The sequence below is a fragment of the Bos taurus genome, chromosome 8, assembly GCF_002263795.3.
Source record: "Bos taurus isolate L1 Dominette 01449 registration number 42190680 breed Hereford chromosome 8, ARS-UCD2.0, whole genome shotgun sequence".
NCBI lineage: Eukaryota > Metazoa > Chordata > Mammalia > Artiodactyla > Bovidae > Bos > Bos taurus.
In genome coordinates this window covers 84,481,228-84,498,052 of record NC_037335.1, presented here as the reverse complement: position 1 = coordinate 84,498,052, position 16,825 = coordinate 84,481,228, and the positions used below count along the sequence as shown (strand labels likewise).

The window sequence follows — 16,825 nt, the reverse complement described above, 5'->3', positions numbered from 1 at the left end:
GCAGCACTAGAGCATCACAAGGCATTGGGCTGGTGCCCCGCCATGGCCCTCCACTAATGGCCTGGGGTTTGGCCACACGCAAGCCCCTTGTTCTGAGCCGAGCCCTGTAACTGCCTTGGGGACAAGGGCCTGTCTCCTCAGCCAGGGAGCTTGTACCCATCTGTCTCACCTCCTGGCCTCAGGCTCAGGATCTTGTCACAGAAACGTCCCTGTGCACATCCAAGAGGGCTCGGTGCTCCGCCTTTGGCCCTGGCGGCCCTGTGAGCCAAGGGAGGGTACCAGAGCAGTCCAGAGGGCCTGCCTGTCCACCCTCCGGGCCTGGGGCTGAGGACTGGGACAGAGAGCAGATGGGGGGCAGGTGTGGGGAGCAACAGTGCTCCAGGTGGGGGATGGCAAGCAGGGCTCAAGGCAGGGAGTTCTGGAGAGAAGCAGTGGAAGGAGGCCCCAGGGGAGGGGCAGGACATGCGGCAGGGTTACATCTGGAAGAGGGCACTGGGGGACAGCCGGGGACATTTGGGGTTGGGAAGTCCACACAGAGGGGTGAGACCCAGGCTCAGAGGAGTCTGGGAAGGCAGCCTGGGCAGGACCTGGGTCTTGGGTTGGACTCAGGAAGTGAAGAACCCACAGGATCAACCTTAGTTAGAGACGCTGTCGTGTCTTGAATTGGAATCATCTAGAAAACACTCCTGAGAGAAGGGATGAGACTCAAACATTTAATATTGTTGAACACCTCTGTACAATGAAAGTAAAGTGCTTATTACAGAAATTATAAATAGCAAGAAATAAACACTTAGGAAAGAAGCAAGCCCCTGGAGAGCAACACGCAGGCAGGCAGGGCTGGGGTCGGTCAGAGGCCCCCCAGGTCATCTGTGAGAAAGGCCAGCAGGAAGCGGCTGACGTGCCTGTCAATGATGACAGGGGAGAAGCCCAGGACACGCCGGGCCCCTGGAAGCACCTTGGGGTCTGGAAGACAAGGGGGTCTCAGAACTCCTCCAGAAGGTACCTTCTCTCATCCTCGCAGCATCACCAGCCCACACCTGAGTGATGTGGGGTCCCCACGCACCACTCCCACCCAGGACCTGGACAAGGTCAGCATGGCAGGAAAGCGACGGCGGGCATGCCACACTGGGTCACAAGGCGGGGCCTCAGGTGTGGGCCTCTGTCCATCTGGCAGGGCTCAGCCCCAGGGCGTGGGGAGGACTGGCCGAGGCCTGGCCCAGCAGCACCCACCTGGAGGGCAGCAGTAGATGAGAAGCGCCAGGCCCGTGGCCAGGCCGAGGCAGGTCAGGAAGGCCACAGGTCCTGGGGAGAAATGCGCGTGAGCAGCTCCCCGAGCCCTGAGGGGTGGGGAGGGGTCCGGAGGCCTCGAGGACAGGCTCACACCTTGTGCTGGGGTCAGCCAGGCAGGGATACCCCTAGTGAGCACCCTAAGGGGATCTGTCCAATGGGCAGCCAGGACTGGAACCCAAGTTGGAATGAGAAGCCCCCAAGACAGAGGTGGAGCCCTGGGTCAGGGGACAGAGAAAAGGGAAGTGGGAGGCGGTTACCCCTGTCACTGAGCTCACAGCTTGCGTTGCCCGAGTCTAGCTCTGTGCAATCTGAGTTCTCTGGAAACAAAATCACAGGGCGTGGTTAGTCATGGGGGAGCTGGAGAGTAAGGTGGTCGCCTGCCATCAAGAAACCAAGGGGGCCGCCAAGGCCCCTCCCCGCAGGCCACCCAGGCCCCTTGGGTTGTGCGGGTGCTGAGCCCTCCACGCTGTGTCTGGGGCAGTGGGCGGGGGAGGGGGGTAGTCAGCACCAGGGAAGGACCCCTGCACAGTCTGGGGTCTTCTCCTTTTGTCCACTTCGTGAGAACTTGAGGACCATGGGATGGGGATTTCATTGTTCCCTGGCAACCACAAGGCACCCAACAGTGCAAACACCTGCCTGTCCCAAGTCCGATGGTGCTGAGTGAAGGCAGGGCGCCCTTTCTCTTCCCCACACCTCCCTGGGCTCCACAGTCAACCAGCTTCTTGATAACCCTGAGGGCACCCTGGAAGGTCCCTGACTCCAGGCAGGGCTGTGTGGTCCTGACAGCTGGGGTGACAGGGCCGTTCCATGCTGCAGCTCAGGGCCCAGGCCTGCCAGCCTGTGCTTGGGGCCCCTGGTCCAGCTGAGTGGCCTGAGGTGAGCCACCTCTGCCCTCACGGCCTCCAGCCTTTCATGTGAGGATTGAGGGACAGTAGCCACTCCCCCTGGGGACCTGGGTGCAGAGGCCTCAAGACTGAGCTGCCACCCCTACCTGTGCCTTCCCTGTACCCATCCTGGCAGCTCAGAGGATCCCTCTCAAGCCTCCTGGGTCATGGGCTGGCACTTCTAAACCAAAACACATTGTCCTGGACCAGCCGTCTGTGCCAGAGACTGTTGTACAGAAACATCCACACCATGAGGCTCTACCTGGGTGAAAGTAGATACAACCTCTGTCATGGGAGGCAGTTCACTCAAGGCTGGTACAGCCTACAGCTGTGAGCTAGTTCTGATCAGAAGCGTAAGGATTCCCAGGTTCATCAGATTATAGAGGCAAGGGTAGGACTACACGCACAAGATACTTTTGTGTAAGAAATAAAGAGCACAAGAAAAAGGGAGACAGAGAGAAGGAGAGAGACACACACAGTGACATGGAGAGACAGAGACAGGGAACCTTGGAGACAGAGATATCTGTGTTGTCTGAAATAATCTCTCTACACTCTCTGAGGGTCACACAAGACGCAACCAGAGGGTTGTCTCTGGTGAAGGGCTGAACAAGGAGATGCCAAGGCCAGGGGGTTGGGACACGCACTTACGCAGGGCGTGCCGGCTAGGCAAGCAGCTGTGCAGGGGCTGGGCATGGATGTACAGGGCCCGGTAGAACTCCTGGCAATCCCGCTCACCGCTCCGCTGCAGGTGGCCCAAGAGGTCGCAGAGACGCACTCGAAGAGACAACTTGGGGTTCCGGAACTGGAGGAGGAAGGGGCACAGAGAGATCAGGCTGGAGGACTCCGGATTCACCCCCCAGCCCCAGCCTTCTCAACGGCTGTGATGCCACCTTCGTGGCTGGAACAACCATGGGGAGGTAGCAATTGCTACCAAAGACTCAACCACTCCCATGCGGTGCCCAAGACTGTGCTACATGGCCACTAATCCTTGCACTCGCATTGGAGGTCTCGACAGGTCACCAAGAAAGATGGTGGTGACATTATTCCAAGTGTGGAAACTTAGCGGCTTGCTAACTTGGTTTTCCCACGTGTAAAAAAGGAAATAATAAACCTACACGGTATGATCATTATAGGGAACCTTCAAGGTAATGGCATAAATGATAACTTCTAGTAGTTCATAGTCTACAGGAATGTGATTCGAGTTTTAAAAAATATATCAAGGGTTGCTAAGTCGCTTCAGTCGTGTCCGACTCTGTGCGATCCCATAGACGGCAGCCTACCAGGCTCCCCCGTCCCTGGGATTCTCCAGGCAAGAACACTGGAGTGGGTTGCCATTTCCTTCTCCAATGCATGAAAGTGAAAAGTGAAAGTGAAGTTGCTCAGTCGTGTCTGACTCTCAGCGACCCCCTGGACTGCAGCCTGCCAGGCTTCTCCATCCATGGAATTTTCCAGGCAAGAGTACCGGAGTGGGGTGCCATTGTCTTCTGCGATATCAAGGGTTAAGGAGAAAAAAAGGTGGCTTTTTCGATGTGGCTGACTGAAACATATGTGGTTGTAAAGGTCAATGGACAGGGTACCCGCACTGACTCCCAGAACATGGAGGCTATGGCCCGGTGCTGCCACCTGGTGGTGGTGGACCATTCTACAAGAAACTAGAGTTGAACCACAAAAGACAGAAACGCAAAGCACAGGCAGGTGTGCAGCAGAAACCATGGGCACCTCTGAGGAAAGGAACCGTGGGGGTGTGTGTGGAGTTTCCTTTTTCTCATGTCAACATCTGAAGCTTTTCAAAATTGTTTTAAAATAGTGAATGCATATTAGACTTTTAATTACAAGACAGAAATTTGAGCCCCTACTTTTCAACTTACTGGACTACTTTTATAACTCAACAAGCATCTGAGCCAGTAGCAGGGTGTGGGTGGATTCTAGCTCTGTCGAGGATCAATATCATCTGTCCCCTGCAGAGGCCTCAACCCTCCAGAGAGCCCTGCATGTGGCCCCAAGAGGAGAAGGGCTCGCTCTGTCACCCAGCTGGGAGGCAGGTCATGTGCCCCAGAGCCCCAGCTAGTCTCTGGCACCCACCCCCATTGCCATAAGGGAGCCAGAGAAGTGGGTGGGGTGCACAAGGAGCACCCACTCTCATCCAGTGTCCCCGAAGAGGACGGGCCAGATCACACCCAAAATGACTGCCCATTTTGAACTTTTGGAAGATGCTGAGTGAAGAGTTCTGCAGCACTCAGTAGAGTCTGGTATCCCTGCTCCCCTCCCACCCTGGTACTCCCCTGTTCCCCTCCCAGGTCTGTCTCATGTTGTCACACCTCTCCTGTGATCCTCCAGCATTTCTGAAAGGGGCCAGAAGTTCTGATGACATCTAAAGAAACTAAAGCTCAAAAAAATGATGTTCTAGGCCTAAGGTCACCCCAAGGAGATAGGTTTTCACCTCCAAGCTGTCCTGCCCCCCGCTTCTCCCAGCCCAGAGAGGAAAGGATGGGAGAGCAGCCTCAGGTTCCTTGGCACCTTTTCCGCGTCCTTGTTGCTGAGGATCTGGGGATAGTAGCGGTTTAGCTGGAGGATAATCCTGTCCACCTGCTGCTCACTCAGGCGTCCGAGGCTGGTGAGGAAAGGAGTGTCCTGGACTAGGCGATCACAGTAGGTTTGCTCTGAAACAGAAGCAGAGAACACAGAACGACATGAGCCAGCACAGCCCAAGGAGGAGGTGTTGAGTCCCACACACCATGACACAGCCATGGCAGGGACTCCTCACAGTAAGGTCCTGTGCCCACCAAGAGGTGTACCAGCTGTAAGCATCCGGACAACTGCTGACATCCCAACTCATGCAAAGCCCAGGAATCCCCCATGTCATGCCAATCCCCTTGCAAAAGAGTGGGGTGGGTGGGTGCAGTGATAAAGGTACAGAGTGCTCAAGAGCAGAGCAGAGCCTCTGGTTCCTCCTCTCTTCTGTGCCTGAGAGCTTATCACAAAACAACTCAGAAGGGTGAAGAGTCTGCTGTCTGCAGGGCCCCCAGTGCTCTCTGGAAATAGGCAGGCCTGAGGAAGGACACAGCAGCGAGAGAAGGCCCAGCTCCAAAGCTCCTACAGCCACTGTTGTCATGGGGACAGGAGACACACAGACAGAAGCACAGGGTTTAGAGTGGCCTGGCCACTTTTAGCTGGCATGGCCACCAGACATCGTATCTGCAAGGCCTTGGGAAGCTGCCACAAACAGCAGACCAACACGCCTGCTACCCAGGAGGCTGGGAAATGCTTATCCTTTTGTTTTTTTCTTTCAGAATCATCATTAAAACATCACTGTTACACTTTCTCTCCCATTAAGAATGTCCCTTAGAATGACAAGCCTTTAAAGGCAGGGAGTGGATGGGAAGAAGTTGGTGGGCAGATGGCAAAGAATCTCTGAGGAAGGGTCCCAAGGCCCTGCAGCCCTAGCTACCTGAACAAGTACACCACCTTACCTATGTGAGGCAGCTTGTCTGTTTCCTGGTGGACCCAGAGGATGGGGGGTTGGTGTGCGGGCAGGCAGAGCTATACAGGAGGAGTTTCTGTATGTGACTGAAGTTAAGCTGGTATCGATTCAAATTAGATAGCTGTAACTTTACAATATTAAACATAACCCCCATGGTAACCACAAAGAAAATGTCCATGGAATATACACAAAAGAACATCAAAACGTGTTACTACAGAAAATCAACACAAAAGGAAGTAATGGAAGAAATGAAGGACAAAAAAGCTACAAGACATACAGAAAACAAACAGCAAAAAGGTAGAAACAAGTTGTCCCTTATCAGTAATTAAATATAAATGGATTAAACTCTCTAATCAAAAGACACAGATTGACAGAATAGATTTGTGATACTGTGATTTACAGTAAGATGAAATGGCAATCCACTCCAGCACTCTTGCCTGGAAAATCCCATGGATGGAGGAGCCTGATAGGCTACAGTCCATGGGATTGCAAAGAGTCGGACATGACTGAGTGACTTCACTTTCCTATATTCACTCAGTAGTGTCTGACTCTTTGCAACCCCATGGACTATGCAGTCCATGGAATTCTCCAGGCCAGGATACTGGAGTGGGTAGCCTTCCCCTTCCCCAGGGGATCTTCCCAACCCAGGGATAGAACCCAGGTCTCCCGCACTGCAGGCAGATTCTTTACCAGCTGAGCCACCAGGGAAGCTCATGCCTATCTAAGGAAGCCTCCATAACCTTCCCCCCGACCAAAGCGGGGTTTGGAGCACCTCCCAGTTACTAAACGCATGGAGGTGCCTGGGAGGAGCATGGAAGCTCCATGCCCCTTCTCACGTGTTTTGCCCTGTGCTTCTCTTCCACCTGGATGTTCACTTGTATCCTTGAAATATCCTTTGTAACAAACTGTGAATAGTAAGTGTTTTCCTGAGTTCTGTGAACTGCTCTAGCAAATGACAGTCAGGGGAAATCTGATTTATAGCCAGTCAGTTAGAAAAACAGGGGGCAGCCTGGACTGGTGACTGGCATTTCAAGTGGGGGCAATCTTGTGGGACTGAGCCGAAAGTGAACCTATGCGATCTGACACTCTCCAGATAGATGGTGTAAGAACTGAGTTAAATTTATAGGACACCCAGTTGGTGTCCACCAAAGAACTGGAAAATTGCTTGACAGAGGAAACCCACACACACATTTGGTAACCAAAAGTGTCAGAAATAAAAGTGTTGAGAAATATGCATCGAGAAAAGAAATGCAAGAAGGCAAAGTGGTTGCCTGAGGAGACCTTACAAATAGCTGAGGAAAGAAGAGAAGCGAAATGCAAGGGAAAAAGGGAAAGATGTACCCGACTGAATGCAGGGTTCCAGAGAATGGCAAGGAGAGATAAGAAGGCCTTCTTAAATGAACAGTGCAAAGTAATAGAGGAAAACAAATAGAATGGGAAGACTAGAGATTTCTTCAAGAAAACTGGAGATACCAAGGGAGCATTTCATGCAAGGATGGACACGATAAGGGACAGAAATGGTATAAGGACCTAACAGAAGCAGAAGAGATTAAGAAGAAGTGGCAAGAATACACAGAAGAACTATACCAAAAAGGTTTTAATGACCCAGATAATCACGATGGTATGGTCATTCATCTAGAGCCAGACATTCTGGAGTGTGAAGTCAAGTGGGCCTTAAGAAGCATTCCTACACACCCACTTTCACTCTGCCAACTGGACTTATGTCTTTATTGGTCATTCAAGTGGGGCAAAGGAAATAACCTTTTAGAACTCAGGCAAACTGGGCGTTTGTCTTGTAACCTGTCAGAGGAAACATTGTAAAAGAAAAAAAAAAAAAAGAAGCATTACTACAAACAAAGCTAGTGGAGGTGACGGAAGTCCAGCTGAGTTATTTCAAATCCTAAAGGATTTTAAAGTGCTGCATTCAATACATCAGCAAATTTGGAAAACTCAGCAGTGACCACGTGACTGGAAAAGGTCAGTTTTCAATTCAATCCGAAAGAAGAGCAAGGCCAAAGAACATGTAATCTACTGTACTACTGCGCTCATTTCACACGCTAGCACGGTTATGCTCAAAATCCTTGAAGCTAGGCTTCAGCAGTATGTGAACTGAGAACTTCCAGATGTACAAGCTGGGTTTAGAAAAAAGCAGAGGAATCAGAGATCAAATTGTCAACATTCACTGGCTCACAGAGAAAGCAAGGGAATTCCAGAAAAACATCTACTTCTGCTTCATTGACTATGCTAAAGCCTTTGACTGCGTGGATCACAACACACTGTGGAAAATTCTTAAAAGAAATGGGAATATCAGACCACTTTACCTGACTCCTGAGAAACCTGTATGTGGGTTAAAAAGCAACAACTAAAACAGGACATGGAACAACTGACTGGTTCACAACTGGGAAAGGAGTGCGACAAGGCTGTATACTGTCACCCTTATTTAACTTAAATACTTATTTACTTAATATTTATTTTAACTTAAATGCAGAGTACATCATGTAAAATGCTGGCTGGATGAATCACAAGCTGGAATCAAGATTGCTGGAAGAGATATCAACAACCTCAGATATGAAGATAATACCACTCTAGTGAAAGACAGTGAAGAGGAACTAAAGAGCCTCTTGATGAGGGTGAAAGAGGAGAGTGAAAAAGCTGGCTTGAAATTCAACATTCAAAACATTAAGATCATGGCATTCTGGTCCGTCACTTCACAGCAAACAGAAGGGGGAAAAAGTGGGAGCAGTGACAGATTTAATTTTCTTGGGCTCTAAAATCACTGTGGATGGTGACTGCAGCCATGAAATTAAAAATCCTTGCTCCCTGGAAGAAAAGCTATGAGAAACCTAGACAGCGCATTAAAAAGCAGACACATCATTTGCCAACAAAGGTCCGCCTAGTCAAAGCTATGGTTTTTCCAGTAGTCATGTACGGATGTGAGAACTGGACCATAAAGAAGGCTAAGTGTTGATCTGATGCTTTCAAATTTGGTATTGGAGAAGACTTTTGAGAGTTCCTTGGACTGCAAGGAGATCAAACCAGTCAATCCTAAAGGAAATAAACCCTGAAAGTTCACGGGAAGGACTAATGCTGAAGCTCCAATACTTTGTCCACCTGACGCAAAGAGCTGACTCATTGGAAAAGGTACTGATGCTGGGAAAGATTGAAGGCGAAGGAGAAGGGGCTGGCAGAGGATGAGATGGTTAGACAGCATCATTGACTCAATGCACATGGATGTGAGCAAACTCTGGGAGAGGATGGAGGACAGGGGAGCTTGGCATGCTACAGTCCATGAGGTCGAAAAGAGTTGGACATGACTTAGCAACTGAACGACAACAACATATTAAGAAAGCCCGCATGCAGCCATGAAGACCCAGTGCAGCCAACAACAACAAAACCAGCGCCCTCCTTAAAGCAGCCTGCATAAGTGTTGACCCTTTCTGGCCAGGCTTGTCTGCAAAGGCTTTGGCCAGTGTCAACATCGGGAGCCTCATCTGCCACGTGGGGGCTGGTGGATCTGCCCCTAGCAGCTGGCGCTGCACCAGCCATAGGTCCAGTTCTCTTCACCACTGCTGCCCTAGCTGAGAAGAAAGCAGAGGCAAAGAAATAAGAATCTGAAAAGTCTAATGATGCCATGGGCTTTGGTCTTTTTGACAAACCTCTTCAGTAACACATTCAATAAAACGCTGAACTCTTAAAAAAACTTTAAAAAGGAATAAAACACTTAGAAATAAATTTAACCAAGGAGATAGAAGACTTGTACACTGATCTATAAAACACTACTCAAAGAAATGCTAAAAGATACAAATAAATGGAGAGACATTCCATGTCCATGGGTTGGAAGACTTAATATTGTGAAGATGACAATATTACCCAAAGTAATCCAGGAATTCAATGTGACCCCTATCCAAACTGCAATAAATCTTTTTTTATCTTTTTTTCATTCTAAAATTCATATGGGATCTCAAGGGACTTGTACAGCCAAAACAATCCTCAAAAAAAGAACAAAGTGGATGATTCACACTTCCTCATTTCAAAATCTACTACAAAGCTACAGGATTCAAAACTGTGGCACTGACATACAGACCAATGTAATAGACTAGAAAGTCCAGAAATTAACCCTATTTTGAGTTAAAAAAAAAAAGTGAAAAGACAATCCATAGAATGGGAGAAAATATTTGCAAAGCATATATTTGGTTAGGGATTAACATATATAGAAAGAGAGAGAATATAAAAACAACTCCTACAACTCAACAACAAAAAAAATCCTACAAAATAACCAATACAACGATGAGCAAAATACTTGAACAGGTATTTCTCCAAAGGTGGACAAATGACTGCTAAGTACATGAAAAGATGCTCAACATCACTAGTCATTAGCAAAAAGCAAGTCAAAATACAATGAGATACCACTTCATACTCATTAGGGTAAAATAAATATATGGAGAGAGGGAATATGAATATGAGGATGAGGATAAACTGGAACTCTCATGCACTCCGTGGGCAGGTAAAATAGTACAGCTACTATGGAAAACAGTATGGCTGTTTTTCAAAAAGTTAAATACATCCGCAATTCCATTCCTGGGTATACACTCAAAAGAATTCAAAGCAGAGACTCAAACAGATATGTGCATGTCAAGTTCAGAGTAGCATTTATTCACAAAAGCCAAAAGGTAAAAACAACCCAAGTGTCCACAGACAGATGAACAGATAGACAAAATATGGTATACATACAATGGAATACTATACAATCATAAGAAGGAACGGAATTCTAATACATGGGTTCAAAAACATGGATGAACCATGAAAACAATATGCTAAGTGAAATACATTAGACACAAAAGGACAAATGAAGTGAAGTGTTATGTTAGTTGCTCAGTCGTGTCTGACTCTTTGCGACCCCATGGATTGTAACCCACAAGCTCCTCTGTCCATAGGATTTACCAGGCAAGAATACGGGAGTGGGTTGCCATTTCCTTCTCCAGGGGATCTTCCTGACCCAGGGATCAAACCCGGGTCTCCTGCATTGCAGGCAGACTCTTTACCATTTGAGCCACCAGGGAAGCCCATACAAAAGGACAAATGTATTATTCCACTATATGAACTATCTAGAATAAGCAAGTTCTAAAGACAGAGAAAGTACCATAGTGATTAACAGGGGCTGCAGGTAGGGGTGAAAGGGGAGTTTTTGTTTAATGAGTACACAGTTTCCCTTTGAAAAAGTTCTTGAAATGCACAGTTTCACAGCACTGTGGATGTATTTAATCCCAATGAAATGGTTAAAATGGTAAATTTTATGTTCTGTATATTTTACCACACATATACATATAAATGGACATGAATCTGAGCAAACTCCAGGAGATAGTTGAGGACAGAGGAGCCTGAGCAAGCTTGCAAACAGTCGGCCACGACTTAGCTACTGAACAACAAAATACATATAAAGGTAAGTGGATAATATATTAAACTGTGGTTCAGTTTAATAAGTTACAATGGAATAAAAAGTGATAAAAAGACCTACAAAGTTACAAAAAGACATTGAGGAAACAAATGCATTTTGTTAAAGGTTAAAGAAGCCAATTTGAAAAGGCTATATACTATATGATCCCAAGTATATATTTTAGAAAATGCAAAACAATGGAGACAGTAAAAAGATTAGAGGTTGCCAAGGGTTATGGAAGAGGGAGGGATAAATAGATGGAGCACAGAAGATGTTTAAAACCCAGTAAAACTTCTTGTATGATACTGTAATAGTGGATACTGGACATCATGAATTTTTCAAAAAACTCATACAGTGTACAACACAAGGAATGAATCATCATATTAATATGGACTTTAGTAACAACTGAAATTAATAATACTGTATCACTATTGGCTAACAACCATACAAATGCAAACTACTAATAATAGAGGAAATGGGGTGGGGGGAGCCCTCTGTGCTATCTGCTAGATTGTCTATAAACTAAAAATGCTCCAAAAGTAAATTCTAGTAATTAATAAGAAATACTATTTGGGAATTCCATTGTTGAATTTTTTTTCTTTTAAAATTTTATCTATTTTATTTTTGGCTGTGCTAGGTCTTCGTTGCTGTGCGGGCTCTCCTCCAGTTGTGGTGAGCAGGGGCGACTCTCTAGTTGCGGTGCACAGGGCTCAGCTGTTGCAGCTCGTGGGCTCTAGAGCACAGGCTCAATAGTTGTGGCACAAGGGCTGAGCTGCTCTGCAGTTTGTGGGATCTTCCCAGATCTGGGATAAATGTCTCCTGCATTGACAAGCAGTTTCTTTACCACTAAGCAACCAGGGAAACCCTCCATTGTTGAATTTTAAAGATGAAAACAACAGTCACAGAAAGGAGATGAATTCTTGGATTGGGTGGTGTTCACTGGAAAGGAGCATGAAGGACTTTCTGGAGTGACAGAAACGTTCTAGCTTGATTTGGCCTGGGCCAGTTGTTCCATGAGTATATACATTTGTCAAAACTTAAGAGAATTTTTCACTAAAAATGAGTGTATTTATAAGTAAACAATACCTCAATAAAGTTGATTTTTAAAAAATAGGGTCACTGAGTTGGAACAAGTGGGGCCTCCTCCCGATTTCTTCCGTGGGCCCAACTCAATAAACCATTTACCTTCTCATCTCTCTCTCCTGATGCTACCTCCTCCTGGATAGTCTATTCCCCCCAGAATAAGAATTTCTAACTTTTGATTCTCCCAGTCTCTGAAAGTATATTTTGAAGACAGACTTGTCAGAGCTCCAACGTGGTAAAGAAGCCATGGACAGGGATGCAGAGACATCTGTCACCACCATGTGGCAGGACCCTCCTGGCCACCTGGCTTCATCACCTGTAGCCTCTCTGATTAAAGAGTTAATAATATTGGCCATAGTTCATGGACTGGGACCCATGCTTGGGCATTCTGGGAGCTCTGTGCATCATCATTCTTCTATCAGCTCTGCTACACGAGCATGACCACTACCCTCATTTTCAGAAGGAGAAACTGAGGCACAATAAATAGATAAGGTACCTGCTGAAGAACTCAATCAGCTGGAGAGTGATGGATTGATTTCAGGACCCAGGCACAGTGTTGGGGCCCATTTCTGCCTCTCTGATCAATCTACTAATTAATCATGCAATTTAGCTGCATCATGTCTGCTTCTGACCAAGCCACGGGCCGTCTTGTGTGTGCTGCCAGTGTGTGCACTGTGCATAGGGCTGGCACACACTAAGCACTCACTGAAGAGTTTTGGAACGAATGGACATAGGTCCAAGGCTCAGGGCAAGGGCTGTCAGTGGACAGTGACTAGCACTTCTGCAGTGGCTCCTCCCACCCTGCAGGCTGCTAGCCAGGGGAGCCACCACTGGCTGGAGCTGTGAGTCACTTGGCATAATGGCACAGCCTGGGGACCACAGCTCCGGGCTCTGCCGTGCCCTGTGCTTCCTGTGGCCGTTGTGAGCTGTGCACACAAACCACACCCAGGTGGCCATTCACAGGCATGACAAAGCACAAGAAAGGAAACCAGTTTGGCCCCAAGTGACAGTCCCAGACAGTTTTTATAGGAAGGAGGAAAATGAATGCTCTGGCAAAAAAACTCACCAGACCTTCACCAGCAGCCTTTGCTAAGCCCTACCTCCCCCATCGTTGTTTTTTTCTTTGGTTGCGCTGGGTCTTCACTGCTGCATGCAGGCTTTCTTTAGTTGCAGCAAGCAGGGGCTACTCTTCTTTGTAGTGTCTTCTCTTGTTGCAGAACACAGGCTCTAGGCACACAGGCTCAGTAGTTGCAGCGTGCGGGCTCTAGGGTAGGTGGACTCAGCAGCTGCGGCACATGGGCTCAGTAGTTGAGGCTCATGGGCTCCAGAGCACAGGCTCAGTAGTTGTGGTGCACAGGCACAGAAGCTCCATGGTATGTTGAATCCTCCCAGACCAAAGATCAAACCCGTGTCCCCTGTGACCATGGAAGTGCCCCTCCCCCATCATCTTGCCCTACTGGCACCACAAGCATAGTTGGGCTGGCCAACCTGTTAGCCTGACCTGGCACTGGAGGCCCTGTGGGAGCTGGCCTCACCTGCCCTCACCAAGTCTCCCAGCCCCCGGAGCCAACCCTGCACAGCAACACCCAACTGCAGCATTCTGCTTCAGATTCCCAGGAACAAGAACACCTCTCCCTATGGTTTCCACCTGGCCAACTCCCCTCAAGAGACTTTCCTGAGCTCCCCACCCACCACCACCCCCAACAAAGTCCAGATGCTTGGGCCTCAACCTCCCCTCCCAAAATGAATCTCCCAGAATCCCCTCCTGTCCCAGTGTCCAACCTGGCCTCAGGCATGGAGCTGCAATGTCCCACTTGCCAGCACGCCACAAGGAAGGAGCCGGTTCTGCAGCAACAGTAATTGCTACAGTGATACCTGGTCAGTGTGGCCCTGCACAGATGCATGAGGCTCCACACGCTCACTCTGCGACCCTTCGTAAAGGCCCCAGAACGAGACAGGTTGCTACTGGTGCACGGAGACAGTAAGCCCGGAACTTGGGACCTACAGCCTTGCAGGCCTGTTCATTTGGCCCTCCCAGGCCTGCACTCTCTGGGCCCTAGTTCCCCATCCCCAAAATGAAGGACTCTGAGGGAAGAGGCCTCTAGAAGCCCAGGACACAGAGACCGTAGGGAGAATGGGGACTGGTGGGCCTGGTCAAGGTCCAGTCCTGGCTCCGCCACTGACTGCCCCAGCAGTCTAGGGCACCTGCCCAAGCTGAGTCTTTGTTTCCTCATTCACACACAGAGATATTCCATATTTCCCCATACAGCAGGCCTGAGTAGCAAGCATCTGATGCAGGACCAGATGCACAGTAGGTACAATAGACCTTTGAACAGTGAGGGGGTTGGGGGACAGACCCCGAGGAGCCAAAAATCCACACATTACTTTACAGTCAGTCCTCTGTATCCATAATTTTGCATCTGAGAATTCAACCAACCTCAGGTCAGGCAGTAGTATGTATGCATCGAAAAAAATTCACGTATTTGAAACTGTCACATTTGAAACTCTAGGTCAGAGGATCAACTTTACTCAGAAATAGCAGCCACAGATTAAAAACAGTTCAGAGAGACGACAGGGGAATGAGTAGTAACTGGGGTCTCTTCTGGCTTAGGCTGGTACACTGGTGTCCTGGAAATCACCAGGTTCCTGCCCATCAAATCTTACTAGTATATGGGACTTAGGCTGGGACTTCAGTGACAGCTACAGAGAGAACAGGGACTTTAGGGGCCTCCCAGACCCTGTGGGTCACCCTAGGTGACTTTTACCTCAAAAGCATTCCCTGAAATAAGGTATGGCTTCTGGAAGCCACCACACTCCCTGATTACACTGGCAGGAACTCTCACTAGCCTGTTACTCTCATGGAGCTTCTCCTACAGGGAAAGGTCCACAGAGCAGGATCACTCTGCTCAGGATCAGGAAGGTGGTGGGTGGGTCCCCATTCCAAGAGGCCCTTGGAGGATGGCTGGGCTAGGGACTGCATTCTGGGGGGAAAAAAAAGCTGGAGGGGCTGGGGCAGTCCAGATGGGGCACAAAGCCTTGGGAGACAGAGTGTGTGTGCAAGATCCCCTCGGGCCTGTCCCTGGACAAGGGGTGCAGCCTGGGAGATGCCAGAGTCCCACAGGTACCACACACTGCCCAGGAAGGCATCACCCGTTGGGCAGACTTCTCAGGGGACTCCTAACAGAAGACACAGCCTTCTATCAAGAGTTTCTATATCTCCTGATAGAAGCACAGTAGAACCCCAGAGAGTATTCCTTACCATCAATTACTTTCACCTCCTAGTGCCAGGCCACAGATCCTCACCCCAGCAGCTCCCCACCTGCAGACATACGTTGGCCTCTGCCCTCCTGGAATCACCCAAGACCTGGTCCCCGCCACTAGAACCTTCCATGGCTTGACCTGGCCTCACAGCACAGAACACGCTAAGGCTCGGCCCCTAACGCTCAGAAGCCTCCAGGGCATGACGTGGCTTTGCCCACCAGAACTCTCCAGAGCTTGTCCATGGCCCCCGCCCCCAAGCACCCTCCTAGACCCGGCCTGGCCTCGCTCCCAAAGAACCCAGCCCTGGGCCGCGCGCCGCTCTGCCGTCGCCCTGTCGACAGGGCACTCAGTCACGGGCAAGGTCACTCGCCGTCGCAGCGAGGAGTGGCATCGGGACACTCGGATCCTACGCGCCACCGTGGCCGCGTGCCTGTCTCCGCATGGCAGGCACGACCCCGGACCGCGCTCACCTGTCATGGCGGCGGCAAGCCGTGCATTCGGCCGACCCGACCCGTCCCCCTGCTGCTGTCAGCCCGTGTGGTTGTCCGCGCGTTGCCCGTGGGTCCGGTTGACCGCCTCCCGCTCCGGCCCGCTTTTTCCCGGTGGGCCCCGCCCCTGGTATCCTCTCGGCGAAGCTTTAACCCCGCCCTCACTGAGCCCGCCCCTTCCCGCTAGGCCCCGCCCATGGGGTCGGCGGCGCTGCCGCAGGGTCTAAAACCCTCAGCTTTCCCTGCAGTGCAGCTTCCTAACGCGTGGGCTACGGACGCCGCTGAGCCCTTAGCCCCGCCCCTCGCTGGATCCGCCCTTCCGGGAATCCAGGGCCTAGTCTTTGTCAACGCTAGGGCTCTAAACCCTGCCCTCACTGAGCCCCACCCTTGCAGACCTTAACTAGGTCGCGACCACAACCCTGAACCCCGCCCCTCGCTCGGTCCTCATTAGTTACCGGGCCTCCGAAAGCCTTGAGCCTGACTCCCGCCCAAAGGAGGTGCCCTCAGCTCCGCCCCTCACTGAGCTCCGCCCCCGCTGCTCTGGGCTAAATCACCGCCGTATCCTGACTCTAAACACCACCATTGTAGCTCCGCCCCCTCGGCGCTAGCTACGTCGCTGAGCAGTCCTGAGCCCCTCCCCTCCTCACTCGAGCCTCACTCCAACTTTGGCTCAACTTCGTTTGTAGCCCACGCACTTCTCCCAGTCCTGGCTCCATCTTGGTCCGCCCTGGTCCCGCCCTGTCTTTGCCTGGCGGGCCAGCCAGACTGTAGACATGGTTGAGCTCTTTGCAGCAGTCAGCGGTGCTTCTGCTTTCCGCGCCGCCACCTATTCCGGCCCCCCCCCGCCGACAACTACCTCGTTCCCCGCTCCCATGAGGGAACTGGAGGATGCTTACTGGAGGGG

General features: G+C 50.0%; 1 protein-coding gene and 1 non-coding gene across 3 annotated transcripts; one reads left to right on the top strand and one right to left on the bottom strand.

The window, feature by feature from the left end:
* Positions 1–699: 699 nt before the first annotated feature.
* On the bottom strand, positions 700–16,139 carry CARD19 (caspase recruitment domain family member 19). 2 transcript variants are annotated; one of them, NM_001034753.1, is given in 6 exon segments: positions 701–963; positions 1,231–1,302; positions 1,548–1,607; positions 2,823–2,976; positions 4,692–4,834; positions 15,904–16,139. In NM_001034753.1, coding segments are annotated over 6 exon segments (552 nt in total). In that variant the 5' UTR covers positions 15,911–16,139; the 3' UTR covers positions 701–847.
* LOC112447923 (small nucleolar RNA SNORA27) lies at positions 7,347–7,473 on the top strand. Its single transcript, XR_003036188.1, has one exon. It is a non-coding gene; the product is annotated as a small nucleolar RNA SNORA27 (small nucleolar RNA).
* Positions 16,140–16,825: the final 686 nt, after the last annotated feature.